This window comes from Peromyscus leucopus, chromosome X (genome assembly GCF_004664715.2).
Source record: "Peromyscus leucopus breed LL Stock chromosome X, UCI_PerLeu_2.1, whole genome shotgun sequence".
NCBI classification, from domain to species: domain Eukaryota; kingdom Metazoa; phylum Chordata; class Mammalia; order Rodentia; family Cricetidae; genus Peromyscus; species Peromyscus leucopus.
Genome location: NC_051083.1, coordinates 108005615 through 108020804, shown reverse-complemented (window position 1 = coordinate 108020804; position 15190 = coordinate 108005615). Strand labels below are relative to the sequence as shown.

Below are 15190 nucleotides of genomic sequence, written 5' to 3'. Positions count from 1 at the left end.
CCCCTAAAATTTTCTTAATATATTTGTGCTAACTTTGTGCTACAGTGGCTAGGATATGGGCAAATGGCAATTGTCCAAGAAGGAAGAGTGAAAGGCCAGGAAAATCTTTGATGATAAATGTTGTGAGTGATGATAAATCTCCTTCTCTTTTGATTCTTGGTGTTGACAATAGAAAGTAAACTGAAGCAAAAATATAAGGTGTCTGTTATTTTGGAAGAGCCACGTAGAGGCCAACGGTTATTATTTCACTAAGACTGATGCCTTTTATTGTACTTTCTAAATTACCAGTTGACTTTAAAAATACATTAGCTTGTAATTCTAAGCACTTGGGAGGTAGAAACAAGAGGATCAGAAATTAAAGGTCATCTTGACTATCTAGTGAGTTTGGGGTCAGCCTCAGCTGCTAGAGTCCCTGTCTCAGAAAGTAAAATAATTTAATCAGTTAAAGCAACAATTCTGAAATCAGCCTTTGTCTAATCCTGCTAATCCCATTTGAAATTTTTGATGTATGGCATTTTGTATTAATTGTTTTATTTCTTCACACCTCAGATATAAACTTGGATAAGTTTTCTGAACAATTCACTAAAACTGAAGGAAGTCTCTCTTTTTAAAAAATATTTCATAGGAAGAAAATGCAAATATTGAGTACATTTTTATTTAGTGACTAGAATTGTTCAAAATAGTATTTTAAATATACCTTTTAATACTGACTTTTCATAGACTTGATATTAGACTTCTCAACTTTATTGGTAAGTGAATTTTTAGGGTTAGGAAATATTTTTGTCCTGGCACTGGGGAAAGAGAAAAAAGAGAATTTTGCTGACTTGAAGGTCAGCCTGAATTTCATTGAAGGCAGGTCTGTGCTACATGAGACATTTTCGTAAAAAACGAAAACAAAAACAAAAACAAACAAAAAAACAAACCAAGGCTGAGAAGATGGCTTTGTGGATAAAACACTTGTTACAAGTATGAGGATCAGAGCTTGGATCCTTAATACCCACAACAAAGCAGAGTAAGGCCAGGTGTGGTGGTATAAATAAGCATCTAGTCCCAGCACTAGGGAGGTAGAGGCAGGTGGATCTTTGAGTTTAAGGCCACCTGGTATTATTTAGTGAGGGCCTTGTCTTTAAAAAAGGGGAAGGGAGCACTATGGTGGTTTGCCTGTAATCCCAGTTCATGGGAGGCTGAGATGGGATCTCTTGGGCAAGCTGGCTAGTTAGACGAGCCAAATTTCAAACTCTGGGTTCAGTGAGAAACCTTGTCTCAGTAAAGTGTGGCGCATTTGAGGAAGACACCTAACACACCATCCTCTGGCCTCCATACACACCAATGTTTTTTTTTTTTTTTTATTTCTGGAGCTGAGGACCGAACCCAGGGCCTTGTGCTTTACAACGGAGCTAAATCCCCAACTCCCATACCAATGTTAATAAGTATGCACACTGCATATATGTACTCACTCAAAAAGGGGGTTGCGACCAAACCAATCAAACAACAAAATAGGCATTTTCTTTCTTTTCTTTTTTTTCCTCTTCTTTCTTTCTTTCTTTTTTTTTTTCTTTTTTTGCTGTTGTTACAACACAGCATCTTACTATTTAGTCCAGGCTGGTCTTGAACTCACTATCCTTCTGCTTCAGCCTTCTGATTACTGTTTGCTGTGTACCAGCAAACCCAGCTTAATTAGAAGATATTTTTTGTTGTTACCCAGTTCAACTTGGCCATTAAGGAATGAGTCTCTATCTTAGCACCTCTGACAAGTGGTCATTTAAACCTTGTTAGAAGTTTTTCTTTTTTGAATTTTATCTTTATTTTTGAAATTTTGTTTTCAGTGTTCCTGTGATACAAACTTACGATTTTATGGATATATGTTATAGGTGACAGGGTCAGTCATCAGTATTAAGAGAAATTAAAGTGTTTATATATGTATGAAAGACATATTACTATAGTTTATAATTTTTCCAGATTCAGAAAGAGGTATTTTATTTTTAATTAATTATATTTATTTTTGAGACAAGGTCTTTTTGTATAGTCTGGGCTGACCTGGAGCTTATAGTGTAGTCCAGACTGGCCTTTAGTCCAGGCTGGCCTTGAACTTGTTATCCTCATGGCTCTGGCTCTTGGTGCTGAAATTATAGGTGTGTACTACCATGCCTGGCCTGGAAAGAGGCATTTTTAAATATGTTTTAAAGAAGATGAATCTTTTAGTAGTAGAGAGTATAGAAAAATGCAACTTGTATCTCTTTTCTTCTGTTATTATAGATATTGAGACAAATTGTTTAGAAGAAAAAAGCAAGAGAGACTATTTTACACAATTGGTATTAGCATGTTTGGTAAGTTTTTAAATACACTTTCCCCTTCTAAATTTTGCATTGAATAAATATAATCACAGTTAATCATGTTAAATGGAGGAAGATACTGACATTCAGTCGACTTCATGGTAAGGTGAGATTTAGATTTTGAAATGGATGTTTTGTGAAATTGCTATGAAATAATCGTATTTCTAAATTACTTAATCTATACATATAAAAACCCTCATGATATTTGACTTAGTGAGTTCCTAATATAGAAAAAGGTAAGCAACTGTATAGCAAGTAGTTCTTAAACTGAATTTTTCATAAACTCTTTATTAGGCAGGGACAAAAAGATGGAAGTAATTATAAAAAAAAATACAAGTTGGGCTGTGGATGTGGCTTAGTTGATAAAGTGCTTGCCCAGCATGCATGAAACCCTCGGTTCTGTCCCTGGTACCCTATAAACTGGGCATGGGGACACATGCTTGAAGTCTCAGCACTTGGGACGTGGAGGCAGGAGGAGCAGAAGTTCAAGATCATCCTCAGCTACATAGTGAGTTCAAAGACAGCCTGGGATACATGAGATACTGTCTTTAAACTGAGAACACCACCACCTTCCCCCCAATAGAAGTTATAATTGTCTAGTGAGCCATTTTATGTTCATAAAATTAGAACCAAGGAAAAATGCCATGACTGGGACTTAGAAGAATGTTCTTGTCTTTGTTATATTATAGTTTGGCTACTTGCTGTAGAAAAAAATAGAATGCTGAAGTACTATATTAGGTGAAAATTGAGTTAAGACAGGCTCAATGTAATGAAAATTTAATCTGTAGTTCTTACTGTATGAGCTATGTACAGCAAAAAGGTAGTTTTAAAGTAATTTTTGAAAGAGATATGTGTTTTATATTTCAGTATTTGAAGAATTATTTTGTTGTAATTCTAGGCTTTATAAAGAGATAATATAGTTTTGTATTCTTACATTGGAAAGAGTATTTTGAATATATTTAAGATTGTGGGTACATAGTTGGAATGCTAAAGTATAAATTGTCTTTAATATTTTTTAATACAGTATTTAGTTTCAGACACAGTTCTGAAGGAACGTTTGGACCCAGAAACTTTGGAGTCATTAGGGCTAATCAAGCAGTCACAGCAGTTCAATCAAAAATCAGTTAAAATCAAGACAAAACTCTTGTAAGTATATGTGGCGTATGTTATGGATCAAGTAGCTGAATATTTATTTCTCATTTTGAATAGTAGCAGTTTCTAAAGGCCCTTTGAAGGCCATTTATGTTTGTGTTTGTGGTTAGTATTTTTTCCTTCTAAAACACTTAAATTACTGAGTTTTCAGTGAGCCATTCCTGTGTTAACTTTGTCCATATTTGAGTCTGAGATAACAGTCAAGTCTTCTTAAGAAGACTTACTTTAAAGGATGTGTTTGTATGTATGTGCATATGCTGAGGTGTCCTCAGAGAGCAGAGATGTTGGTGTGTTCCCTTATTAACCAATACTGCTTTTTATATTAAAAGATACATAAAAAAGTTAAACTGAAATACCCAGTCTCATGATTATTCTAAGTTAGTGATATTCAGGGAGAGTACACTACATTGTGTAAGCTTGATAATTGAAATAACCTTATCCTTTTCATGATATTTCTGATTTCAGTTATAAGCAGCAAAAATTCAATTTATTAAGAGAAGAGAATGAAGGTTATGCCAAGCTGATTGCTGAATTGGGGCAAGATTTATCTGGAAATATTACTAGCGATTTAATATTAGAAAATATCAAGTCTTTAATAGGTAAGCCATACATGTGTCTGTATACTATGTATTATTAAGATAAGCTTTATTTTTAATTAATACTCTGTTGTTTTCCTCAAAGGGACAAACTCAGTTCATTTTTGAGAAAATGGCCTGCCAAATATCTTGGTTTCAGTAGTCATAACTTGTTAGTTGTTTTCAAGTGGAAAAAAAAATGGTGTTCTGTAAAAACAAAATAGTTAAGCTTACAGTTAAAAACAACTGTGCTGGCTGTTGAATGTTGGTGACTGTCTATAATTCCAGCACTTTGGGTGGTTGATGTGAGAGAATTACAATGAATTAGAGGCTAGTCTAAGCTACATAGTGACTACTATTCAACCCTAATAAGAAGACCCTGTCTGAGAAAAAAGTAGATGTACAAGTAGTTTCTATGCACACAACTGTTAATAATTTAATGTTGAGCAGGAATTCTTTATGCAAACTTATCATTTTATCAGAGTATCTAAAAGACATTTAAAAAGGGGCAGCATGGGATGTGATATTGCATACTTGGAATCTCAGTGCTTGTGACACTGAGGCAGGGGGATCAAGTGTGCCAGGCCAGCCTGGACTGAATGCTAAGATCCTCTGTCCCCCAAACTAAAAGTTAGGCTAGCACTCCAGAGGCAGAGCCAGTGGAATGCATATCTCAAAGAAACCAAATATTTCAGAGCTCAGGAATATTTTTTGTAGGTGGTGGAGGTTGAACCCAGGGCCTGATGCATGCTAAGAAGTGGCTTCCCACTGGACTGTACTCTAATTCTGTGTTCTGGAATTACATAAATTAATAATGAATGAAATAGAGATTTTATTCTTAAACAGTAATAATTATTTAGATAGTCTCTGGGTTGCAGCTATGCTGAAAGATGATGTCCAAGATTTTAGGGTCGAGTGCTTTTTTGTCTAGCATGTCTACCAAGCTCTCAGAAAATCCAGTAGCAGTTATAAATATGATTTTTAACTTTTAGAAGATATCTATTAAAACAAAATGAATCATCCTCAGCTCTATAGTGAGTTTGAGGCAAGCCCAGACAACAGGAGATCCTTTCTCAAGAAACAAAAGAAAAGAACCCCCAAACCTGGAATTATGTAACTTTAATTTTTAGTATTTTATCGGCATTTATGAAATTTATCATGATCTTTATGAAAAATATTTTTGTCATTGTTACCTGTGTATATATTAGTTCTCATGTTCTTTCTAACACTTCTGTCTGTTAATTTTAACTATTTCTCAGACATTTTTATAGAGGGTAGAAAATAAATAAGAAATTTATGCGGGACTTTGAAACACATTTTATCTTTATTTCTGAAAGTAGCAGGATGTTGCAAGAATATACAGAAAAATGTTCTTCTTAGTTGTAAATAGCATTTTGTCACATCACTCTTATCCTGGGCATTTGAAGAAAGTCGCTGATGTTTATAGACAGGAGGAACAAATAGGGTAATCTTGGCTTTCTAAGTTTGGCAAGAATTCTTCATATTATTTGTTAGGTAGTATTCTATCTAGTGAATATTTTGAAAATTGTGCAAAATCATGTTTTGCGGTCTCCAGGAGGAATATTCTTTCCTGCCTCATTGGTTATAACTTAGCTGCCGCTTACCTTCAGCTTGTTTTTTATCTGTTTGTTTTTGGAATTTATATCTGAGTAAGAACACAATTTGGCTGAGGCCTTATTCCCTTCTTCTAGTGCTTTCTGTAGACATTTAAGTAAAGCTGTATTTATTTCAGTCGTCTTTATTCTTTGGCTTGGCTTTTGGTGACTCCAAGTGTATAAGCTAAGGCTACATTCAGTTTAAATTTACCTTTTTCTTTGAAGGCAGGTTCTGGTAGATGATCTAGTTTTTTTCTACTTCTGTCCTATGGTGATTGAACATCAGATGAGTGAGCCTCTAGCCCTGAAGGACTCTTGCTGTCTTCTGTGGCTTTGACTGTGTAGTGACCTGTTTCTAAAACTCCTCTAGTACAGGTTTCTTTTCTTTCTAGAGTAGGCTGAATTTTTCCTGCAGAGTTCCCCGCCCCCCCCATTTATCTAACTTGGGAAGCTTGTCAGTACTGCCATACTGTACTTTTTTCTCTTCCTTGTACTGTGTCATGTCCTTACTTAAGATAATGTTCCCTCCCTCTTAAGATCTTGTGTTATGGAAACCCTTCCAATATTTGCTTTCACACTTTATCTCCTTTTATGTGCACGTCTCTTTTTCTTGTTTTTTTTTTCCTTCTAGGTTTTTGTCTTTTTTATGTCTTTGTTATTTTGGGAACGTTCCTAAGATGGATTTTCTTGAAGGTATGCTTTTATGTAACTAGAAAATGTTTGCTCCTTTCTTTTCTTCAACTTTGCTCTCATAGAAAAGAGGTTATTATCTCTGTAGAACAATGTGATATCTCCACTTCAGGCTCATGGTCCACATGGATAGTTCATAAGTATAAACAATTTGATTTCTTGGTCTGTATTCATTCTAATCCATCTGGCATCTTGTAAAGATGTTAGACCAGATGTACTCAGATACCATCTTCTCAAGTCTTCCCTGGCCACCACCATTTAGCACTCCTTATTTTCTTGGGTTTTCTTCTCAGCACTTACCACTATATCAAGTATAGTTGATCCTGTGTTTCCATAGGGTTTAAAATATTCATGGGAGAATCTGTTGAAGTATTTATGTTCTATTAGTTACTATATACAATCTTTATGTGATTTAAAGTAAGAGCATGTATATCGATTATAGGCATATCTTGTTCCATTTTATATGGGACTGTAGCATCTGTTGATTTTGGCATCCTTAAGGCAGTCTTGGAACAAACTTAGACACTGAGCTTATGACTCTACCATCAGTTGAATGTACACTTCATGAGGACAATGTTTTTTGTTTGGTTTGTTTAGTACCCAATTCTTCGGGTTTGGTAGGCACTAAATAAATGAGTGGAAAGTTAATTAATACCCCCCCCCCATTTCTTGTGTTTATAGTGATTTTTAGCTTCTCTTTTTTTTTTGTCGGATTAAATAACCTTCATTGCTGTTTCTGTTACATCTTGATGGAATCCAGATCCTCACACATACACACTGCTGGTAAACAAACCCTGTGCTGCCCAAGGTTCAAGCTGAGAACAAACAAAAACACCAGGAATTTCACCGCCCAGACCTTCTTTCAGTTCCCAGAGCTCTTCACTGTGTGCCATCAGGACAAGGCACCTGTGCCCACAGACCTTCTTAGTTAGGTGCTTCCCATCAGGGTCTTCTTGGCCGCGGCGGCGAAGCAGCTCCTCAGGGCCTCGAACTCGCGCACACAAAGGTCCTTCCTCAGGCTGCCTCCGGGGGCTGTGGAGGCCTGCACGCACCTGCCGTACGCCGAAGCCTCAGCCCCGCAGGCCGCCAGGTGCTCCGGGAAGGCTCGGAGACGGCTCCGCGCGCGCCCCCATAAGGCTCCATTGGCCGACATGAGCGGTTCCTCCAGGCCCCTGTGGACGCCACCCGCTTCTCTTTTTGACGTGGAGAAATTTAGGAAGCTTAGCTCCCTGACTCTGGTTTTTTATGGTTTGATGATCTTTTGTCCACTCCAGTTGTTTGAGAAAGGAACTTTTCATTGATGTAGAAATTGAGGTTAAGGATTTAATTTAATTGAATATTCTTTCAGTGTTCAAATTAATTGTATTCACTTTCAGGGCAAACTCCATTTAATTTAGTTAGGTCTTGTCTCATCTGACCAAAACAACTTCACCTGCATAGCATCCTGTTTTTTAATGACATCTTTGGATAGGTTTTTTTCCATGTTCATTTCCACTGGCTTCTCTTAATGAACAATCTAGATAGGTAATAAATACTTCATACAAAACTATCTCAGATCTGGTCTTCATTAGCCATTGTGAGACACCAATACCTCATTTGGAAGGTATGTATGTTGGGTACGGTTGTGTTCAGGATACTTTTTCTGATGCAGAGGAATTCTCATTTATTACCCTTTAAGATTCTGGCAAATGAAAGTACATCGAACTCTTTAGCCTGTGCTGTAAGCACAGAAGCAGAACTGCTAGTATTAGTAGTAGTGATTACTATCTAAAGTCTGACAGGAAATCTGAACAACTTATTTTATAGGGTTGAAAAATTATTAGTAGGTTACTAATGTATAGATCCTTCAAGTGAATTTTATATCAAGGGGGCAGATAACAATGTATATTTTATAAATCAGGAAAAATACAGCTAAACTATTACTATATACTTAGATACCCTTAAAAAAACAAAACATTATTTTTCAATACCTTAAATATACATAATAAAAATAATTGCAAAGTATTTTTTCCTTTCATCTAAGTCATTGTTCAGCAAACATTTTTTTCTTCCACTTTCTTTTCTGTTTTCTTTTGTTTTTCACATAGGGTCTTGCACTGGCCTAGTTCTCTTGATTCTCTTGCTTCAACTTTCTTACTTTTGGAATTAATAGGTGTGCTCTATCCTGCCCAGTTTAGCTAACTGTTTTTCTGTAAAGGCTCAGAGTAAATACTTTTTGAAATTGGCCATGTAGTTTCTGTTGAAACTACTCAACTCTGCCATTGTATGGTGAAAGCAGCCATAGACAGCACATAAATAAATGAGACTCTGATTAAAACCTTATTTACAACAACCAGCAGTCGAGTGGATTTGACTGGCAGGCCATGTTTATTGATTCTTGGACTATATAAAAAATTCTGGCAAAAAGAACTCACAAGCAAGTTTACTTGAACTTAGCATTGGAGAATGGAAGTGATTCTTCTTCATTTTAGATTTAGTTGTCTGGATCTTTTTGGCTAAGTCTCTAAACTTTGTAACCACCCACCATAATTAGAACTGAGGAGCTTCATTTAAAATTTAAAAACATTCTAAGTTAGCATATAAAGCGAGTTTCATTAGGATATTCTCTCTGTCCCCTGCCTCTCATTATATTCTGTTCTTATTCATCCCCCTCTCCCATTGCCTGCTATCCCTTCAGACACCTCTTGCCGAGCCTCAGTAGTCCTTCTGTTTGGCTTCATGACATAGGAATTCCATTACTCATCTCTCAAAATCTCTTCCACTCTTCTTATGTCCCCTTTCTACTTTAATCCTACAGAGAAGTGGGGTAAAGAGAGGGATAACCATTTAAATCTAGACTCCTCATATAAAAGAAACGTTGTTTAATTTGTCTTTCTGAATCTGACTTCATTTAATATAATGATAATCTTTTCCATTCATTTTTCTTGCAGATGTCATCTTTTATTTTTTCTTTATGACTGGTAGAATCTCTTGTGTATGCCTACTACACTTTTTAAAATCTATTCATCTGCATATGATTTCATTTCTTACCTGCCGTGAATAGTACAGCTATAACCATGAATGTGCATGTATGTTTGTAATATATTGAATTTAGTGTCTTTTGCTTATCTACCTAGGTGTGGTATTGCTGTATTGTAGTAGTTCTACTTTTTGTTCTTTTGAGGACTGTCTTCCATGGTAGCTGAACCAGTTTACCTTTCCACCAGCAATGAATAAAGGTTTCCTATATCCTCACCAATGTTTTGTTGTTGATTGTTTTCTTGATGAGAGACATTCTGACAGGGCAAAATGGACTTTCAAAGCAGTTTTCATTGAATTTTATGGGTGACTAAGGAGATTGAATACTTTTTCAAGTATTTACCATTTGTATTTTTTTTATTGAAAACTGTTCATTACCCTGTTTGCTGATGGGGTGATCTTTTTTTTAGGTGATGGAGTTTTTTGTAATTGTTGTAGTTCTAATTAATATATTCTACTTACTAGTCTCTCATCTGATAAGTTGGCAAAGTTTTTTCTTTCATTCTATAGATTGTCTTTTCACTATGGTGTTCATTTAATTTACTGTGCAGGATCTTTTAAATTTCATATAATTCTACCTGTCAATTCTAGGGATTATTTCTTATGCCATTAGAATTATTTTCAGAAAGTCCTTTTTTCCTCCCTCTCTCTTTTTTTAAATTTAATGTATTTATTTTACATCCTGACCCTAGCAGCCTCTCCTCCATCTTCCCCTCATACCCCACCCCCTTCTTTCTGCCCCCTCCCTCATCCACCCTTCCTCTATGTCTGCTCAGAAAGGGGCAGACTTCCCATGGGAATCAGCAAAGCATGACATATCAAATTGCCATAAGACCGAGCACCTTCCCCTGTATTCAGGCTGGGCAAGGCAATTCAGCATGAGGAATAGCTTCCCAAGAGCCAGCCAAATCACTAGGGACAGCCCCTGCTCCCATTACCAGGAGTTGCACAAATAGATCAAACTACACAGCTGTCACATATGCAGAGGGCCTAGGTGGGTCCCATGCAGGCTTCCTGGTTGTTGATTCAAACTCAGTGAGTTCTCATGAGCTAGGCTAGTTGTTTCTGTGAGTTTTTCTGCAATGTCCCTAACCCCCCTGGCTCCTATAAGCCCTCCTTCTCAATAGGACTCCCTGAGCTTGGCCCAATGTTTGGCCTTCAGTCTGAATCTGTCTCCATTAGTCACTGGATGAATGCTCTCCAATAACAATTGGGGTAGTCACCAATTCTATCATGGGATAGCCAGTTCAGGCTATGTGTCCACTCCTGCCAGGAGTCTTAGCTGGGGCCCTCAATTGTAGACTCCTGGGAGTTTCCCTTTCATCAGGCTTCTATCTGACCCTGAAAAGCCCCCCATTTCCAGTCATCTCTCTGAACACTCTTCTCTCCCCTCCATACTCTACAACCCAGTCCCTCAAGTTCCCATGCCCACCCGCTCTTCACCTAGGAGATCTCCTCTATTTCTGCTTCCCAGAGAGATCCAATTGTCTCCTTGGGCTCTCCTTGTTATCTAGCCTCTCTGAGGCTGTGGATTGTAGCATGGTTATTCTTTACAATGCAGTTAATATCCACTTATGAGTGAGTACATACCATGTTTGTCTTTCTGGGTCTGGGTTACCTCACTCAGGAAGATTTTTTTCTAGTTCCACCCATTTGTCTTCAAATTGCCTGATGTCATTGTTTTTAAAAGCTGAGTAATACTCTGTTGTGTAAATGTACCTCATTTTCTTTATTCATTTTTCAGTTGAGGGGCATCTATGTTGTTTCCAGGTATTAGCTATTACAAATAGAGCTGCTGTGAACATAGTTGAGCAAATGTCCTATGGTATGATTGAACATTCTTTGAATATATGCTCTAGAGTGGTATTACTGGGTCTGGAGGTATATTGATTCCCAATATTCTGAGGAACCACCATATTGATTTTTTTCTATAGTGGCTGTACAAATTTGCACTCCTACCAATAATAGAGGAGTGTTCCCCTTGCTCCACATCCTCTCCATTTTAAGCTGCCATTTGTGTTTTTGATCTTAGCCATTCTGACAGGTGTAAGATGGAATCTCAGAGTTGTTTTGATTTGCATTTCCCTGATGACTAAAAGGATGATGAACAATTCCTTAAGTGTTTCTCTGCCATTGAAATTCTTCTGTTGAAAATTCTCTGTTTAGGTCTGTAGCCCATTTTTAAATCAAATTATTTGGTTTTTTTGATATGTAGTTTCTTGAGTTCTTTCTGTATTTTGGAGATCAGCCCTCTGTCAGTTGTGGGGTTGGTGAAGATCTTTTACCATTCTGTAGGCTGCCGTTTTGTTATATTGACAGTGTCCTTTGCCTTACAGAAGCTTTTCATTTTCATGAGGTCCTATTTATTAGTTGTAGATCTTAGTGTCTGTACTACTGGTGTTCTGTTCAGGAAGTTGTCTCCTGTGCCAGTGTGTTAAAGGCTACTTCCTACTTTCTCTTCTATCAGGTGCAGTGTAACTGATTTATGTTGAGGTCTTTGAACCACTTGGACTTCAGTTTTGTGTAGGGATCTATTTGCAATTTTCTACATGCCAATATGTAGTTGGGCCAACATCATTTGTTGAAGATGCTTTCTTTTCTCCATTGTACAGTTTTGGCTTCTTTGTCAAAAACCAAGTGTCCCTAGGTGTGTGGATTTATGTCTGATTCTTCAATTTAGTTCCATTTATCAATGTGTCTGTTTTGTGCCAATACCATGCTGTTTTTATTACTATTGCTCTGTAGTAGAACTTAAGATTAGGATGGTGATACCTCTAGAATTTTGATCCATTGGAATTATTTTTGTGGAGGACAAAGATGTGAGTCTACATGTTTCTACATGTTGATATCCTGTCTCCCTGGCACTGTTTGTTGAAAAGACTTTTTCAATATATGTTTTTGGCTACCTTGTCAAAAATTACATGGCTGTAGTTTATTTCTGTATCATCTAGTTCATTTGTATGCACACATTTTTTGTTAGTGTGATTGTGTAGTATAATCAGGTATTGTGTTATCTTCAGTGTTACTTTTTAATGTTAAGGATTATTTTTCTAGTTGGGAGCTTTTGTGCTTCTATAATGAAGTTTTACTTTTTCTTTTGAGAGAGTCTCCTTAGCTCTCCCTGTTGGCCTTGGAACTCACTCTGTAACTAGGCTCACAGAAATCACCCTGCCTCTGCCTCCTGTGTACTGGGATTAATGTTGTACATCACCATGCCTGGCCATGTGTGATATTATTAATGAGTTCTTGAATTTGGTTCGTAGATATCTTTTTGGAGAAATTTTGCACCTGTGTTTTTTTTTTTAGGGAAGCTGATCTATTCTTTTCTTTTGTTGTTGTGTTCTGATCTGGTATCAGGATAATGTTGACTTTGTAGGATGACTTTTGTGTCTTTTATTCCCTTTCTGGTTTGTGGAACAGTTTCAGGAGTACTGGTTTTAGAACTTTCTTAAATGATTGGTAAAATTTTGGAGTGAATCTATTCAGTTGTTGGCTTTTCTTTCTGGAGAGGTGTTTTTTTGTTTCCGTTTTATTGCTTATTATTGGTCTATTTAAATTATATCTTCTTGATTTAGTTTTTGATGAATCTTACGTTTTTAGGAATTTTTCTATTTTTTTTTTTTTAGATATTCCAGTTTTTTAAATATAAGTTATCAGAGTATTCCCTAATGATCATCTGGATTTTATTGGACTATTTTGTAAAATCCCTCTTTTTATTTCTATTTTACTGATGTGGGTCTTATCTTGTTTTGATTTGTTTGGCTAGGATATTGGTCCTCCTCATTTCAAAGAACCATTTTTTTGTTTTGTTGGTTCTGTGTTTATTTAGTCCCATTTGATTAACTTCTGCTTTAGTCTTTAGTATTTATTATTTTTTGCTACCTACTGCTTTTGGGGTTACCTTTTCTCCCTTTCCCCCCATGGTATTGGGAGTGTATCAGAAGGGTATTTATTTGAAAATCTCACTGACTTTAAAAATGTAAAAGTTCCTAGTTATAATCTTTTCTCTTAAAACTGCCTGAGCTTTGGGATTTGTTGGTGTGATATCTATTGCCTGTATTTTCATGGGTGTATCTAACTCCTTAGGTTGGATTTTTTCCTTCCGGTGCTGTCTGTAGGGCTGGATATGTGGATAAGTATTGTTTAAATCTGGTTTTATCATGGAATATTTTACTTACTCCATCTATGGTGATTGAGAGTTTTGCTGGATATAATAGTCTGGGCTGGCATCTGTGGTCTCTTAGTGTCTGCGTAATAATCTGTCCAGGACCTTCTGGCTTTTAGAGTATCCATTGAGAAATCAAATGTTATTATTATGGGTATGCCTTTATATGTTACTTGGCATATTTCCTTTGCAGCTCTTAATATTTTTTTCTTTATTCTGTATGTTTAGTGGTTTGATTATGATGTGACAAGGGGACTTCTTTTTTGGATCCAGTCTATTTGGTGTATTATAAGTTTCTTGTATCTTCATAGGCATTTCCTTCATTAGGTTGGGAAAGTTTTCATCTGTGATTATGTTGAATATATTTTCTGTGCCTTTGAGCTGGTATTCTTCTCCTTCTTCTATCCCTTATTATTCTTAGGTTTGGTCTTCTCATGGTGTCTAAGATTTCCTGGACATTTTAAGGATGTGGGGATGGGGGCGTAGCTTGGGAGGGAGGACGGAAGTGGGGAGCTAGGTGGGAGGAGGAAGGAGGTGGGATCTGTGGGTGGTATGTAGGGTGAGTAGAAAATTTCTTAATAAAAAAATTAAAAAAACCAAACCAAACCAAAACAAAAAAACCCTGCCTGAGCTATATCCCATAGCTTTTGGTAATTTGTGCTTTCAATTTTTACTTTGAATTTTTTATTTTTCCTTATGATTTCTTCCATGGCCCATTTTAGTCATCCAAGGATGTATTGTTCAGTTTCTAAGTATTTATGATTTGTGTCATTTCTTTTGCTGTCAACTTCTTGTTTTGTTCTGTTGTGATCAGTTCTTTTGTATGTGTGAGTGAAGGCTCCATTGATCATGTGTAAGAACTGGGAGGGGGCAGGGAACTGTGGCTGGGATGTAAGAGAAATAAATAATTTATTTAAAAACATAAAAAAGTACATCTGGCTTTGAGGTTTGTGAAGACAGGTGGACTTGTCCCACCTTAGGCCTTCCAGTCTTTTTTGAGCAGGGTCGTCTACCTACCTTACCTTTTGAATGTGGCTTCTGCTTTCCCTAAGTTCACAGCTGTAGCTGTGAATTTGGCTTGTCTTCTCTTTCTTGATAGTTTATAGCTGTTCAGTCAGTGCCACTGAGTTTCCAAAGCTCTTGGACTTTCTTGGTTTGGAATAGTGTATTCTTGCTTATCCCATCTCATTTCTTTAACTGGGTCATCCAGAAGCTGTTTTTAGTGTGATGCCTTACCACAGTTTCATTTGTTGGTATCTAAAGTTGAAGATTTGGTGTGGAAGAATAGGATGGGTATCTTTTCTCTTTCAATCTCATTGGTTCTTTTAGTTGTATGTACTATGACCAGAGAAACATTAAAAAGAAAATTAAATGTCAAGCCAAACAATTCTTTGAAAGATTTGTGGACAATTTTTTTGACTACATTATTTTAAAGAGTGCTTGGTATAATCTGAATATAAAGTTTATTCACTCCAGATTAATATTGTCACTGTTTCAGCTTTTTAGAGAATCCCTTTGAAAGGGAAACCAGTTTACTTCTTTCTTCATCTAAACCTTTTCATATAATAATAATAATAACTATTATTATTATTATCATTATCATTATTATTATTATTATGTTTTCTCTGTGTAGCCTTGGCT

General features: G+C 36.4%; 2 protein-coding genes across 5 annotated transcripts in view; one reads left to right on the top strand and one right to left on the bottom strand.

Annotated features, from left to right (window-relative positions):
- Thoc2 (THO complex 2) overlaps positions 1-15190 on the top strand; it is a 120870-nt gene that overhangs the window by 29941 nt on the left and 75739 nt on the right. For all 4 annotated transcript variants that reach the window (XM_028881613.2, XM_028881614.2, XM_028881612.2 and 1 more), the window contains exons 5-7: positions 2257-2327; positions 3358-3479; positions 3951-4084. In XM_028881613.2, coding sequence (XP_028737446.1) covers positions 2257-2327; positions 3358-3479; positions 3951-4084 — 327 coding nt within the window. The remainder of the gene's footprint in view (positions 1-2256; positions 2328-3357; positions 3480-3950; positions 4085-15190) is intronic.
- LOC114701516 (NADH dehydrogenase [ubiquinone] 1 alpha subcomplex assembly factor 8-like) lies at positions 7075-7533 on the bottom strand. The gene has a single exon (XM_037199300.1). It carries the CDS (start codon positions 7517-7519, stop codon positions 7295-7297), a length of 225 nt encoding a protein of 74 aa, XP_037055195.1. The 5' UTR covers positions 7520-7533; the 3' UTR covers positions 7075-7294.

Bases quoted from the DNA above. Each gene is read 5' to 3' on its own strand.
- LOC114701516 (XM_037199300.1), bottom strand. From the start codon at position 7,519: ATGTCGGCCAATGGAGCCTTATGGGGGCGCGCGCGGAGCCGTCTCCGA.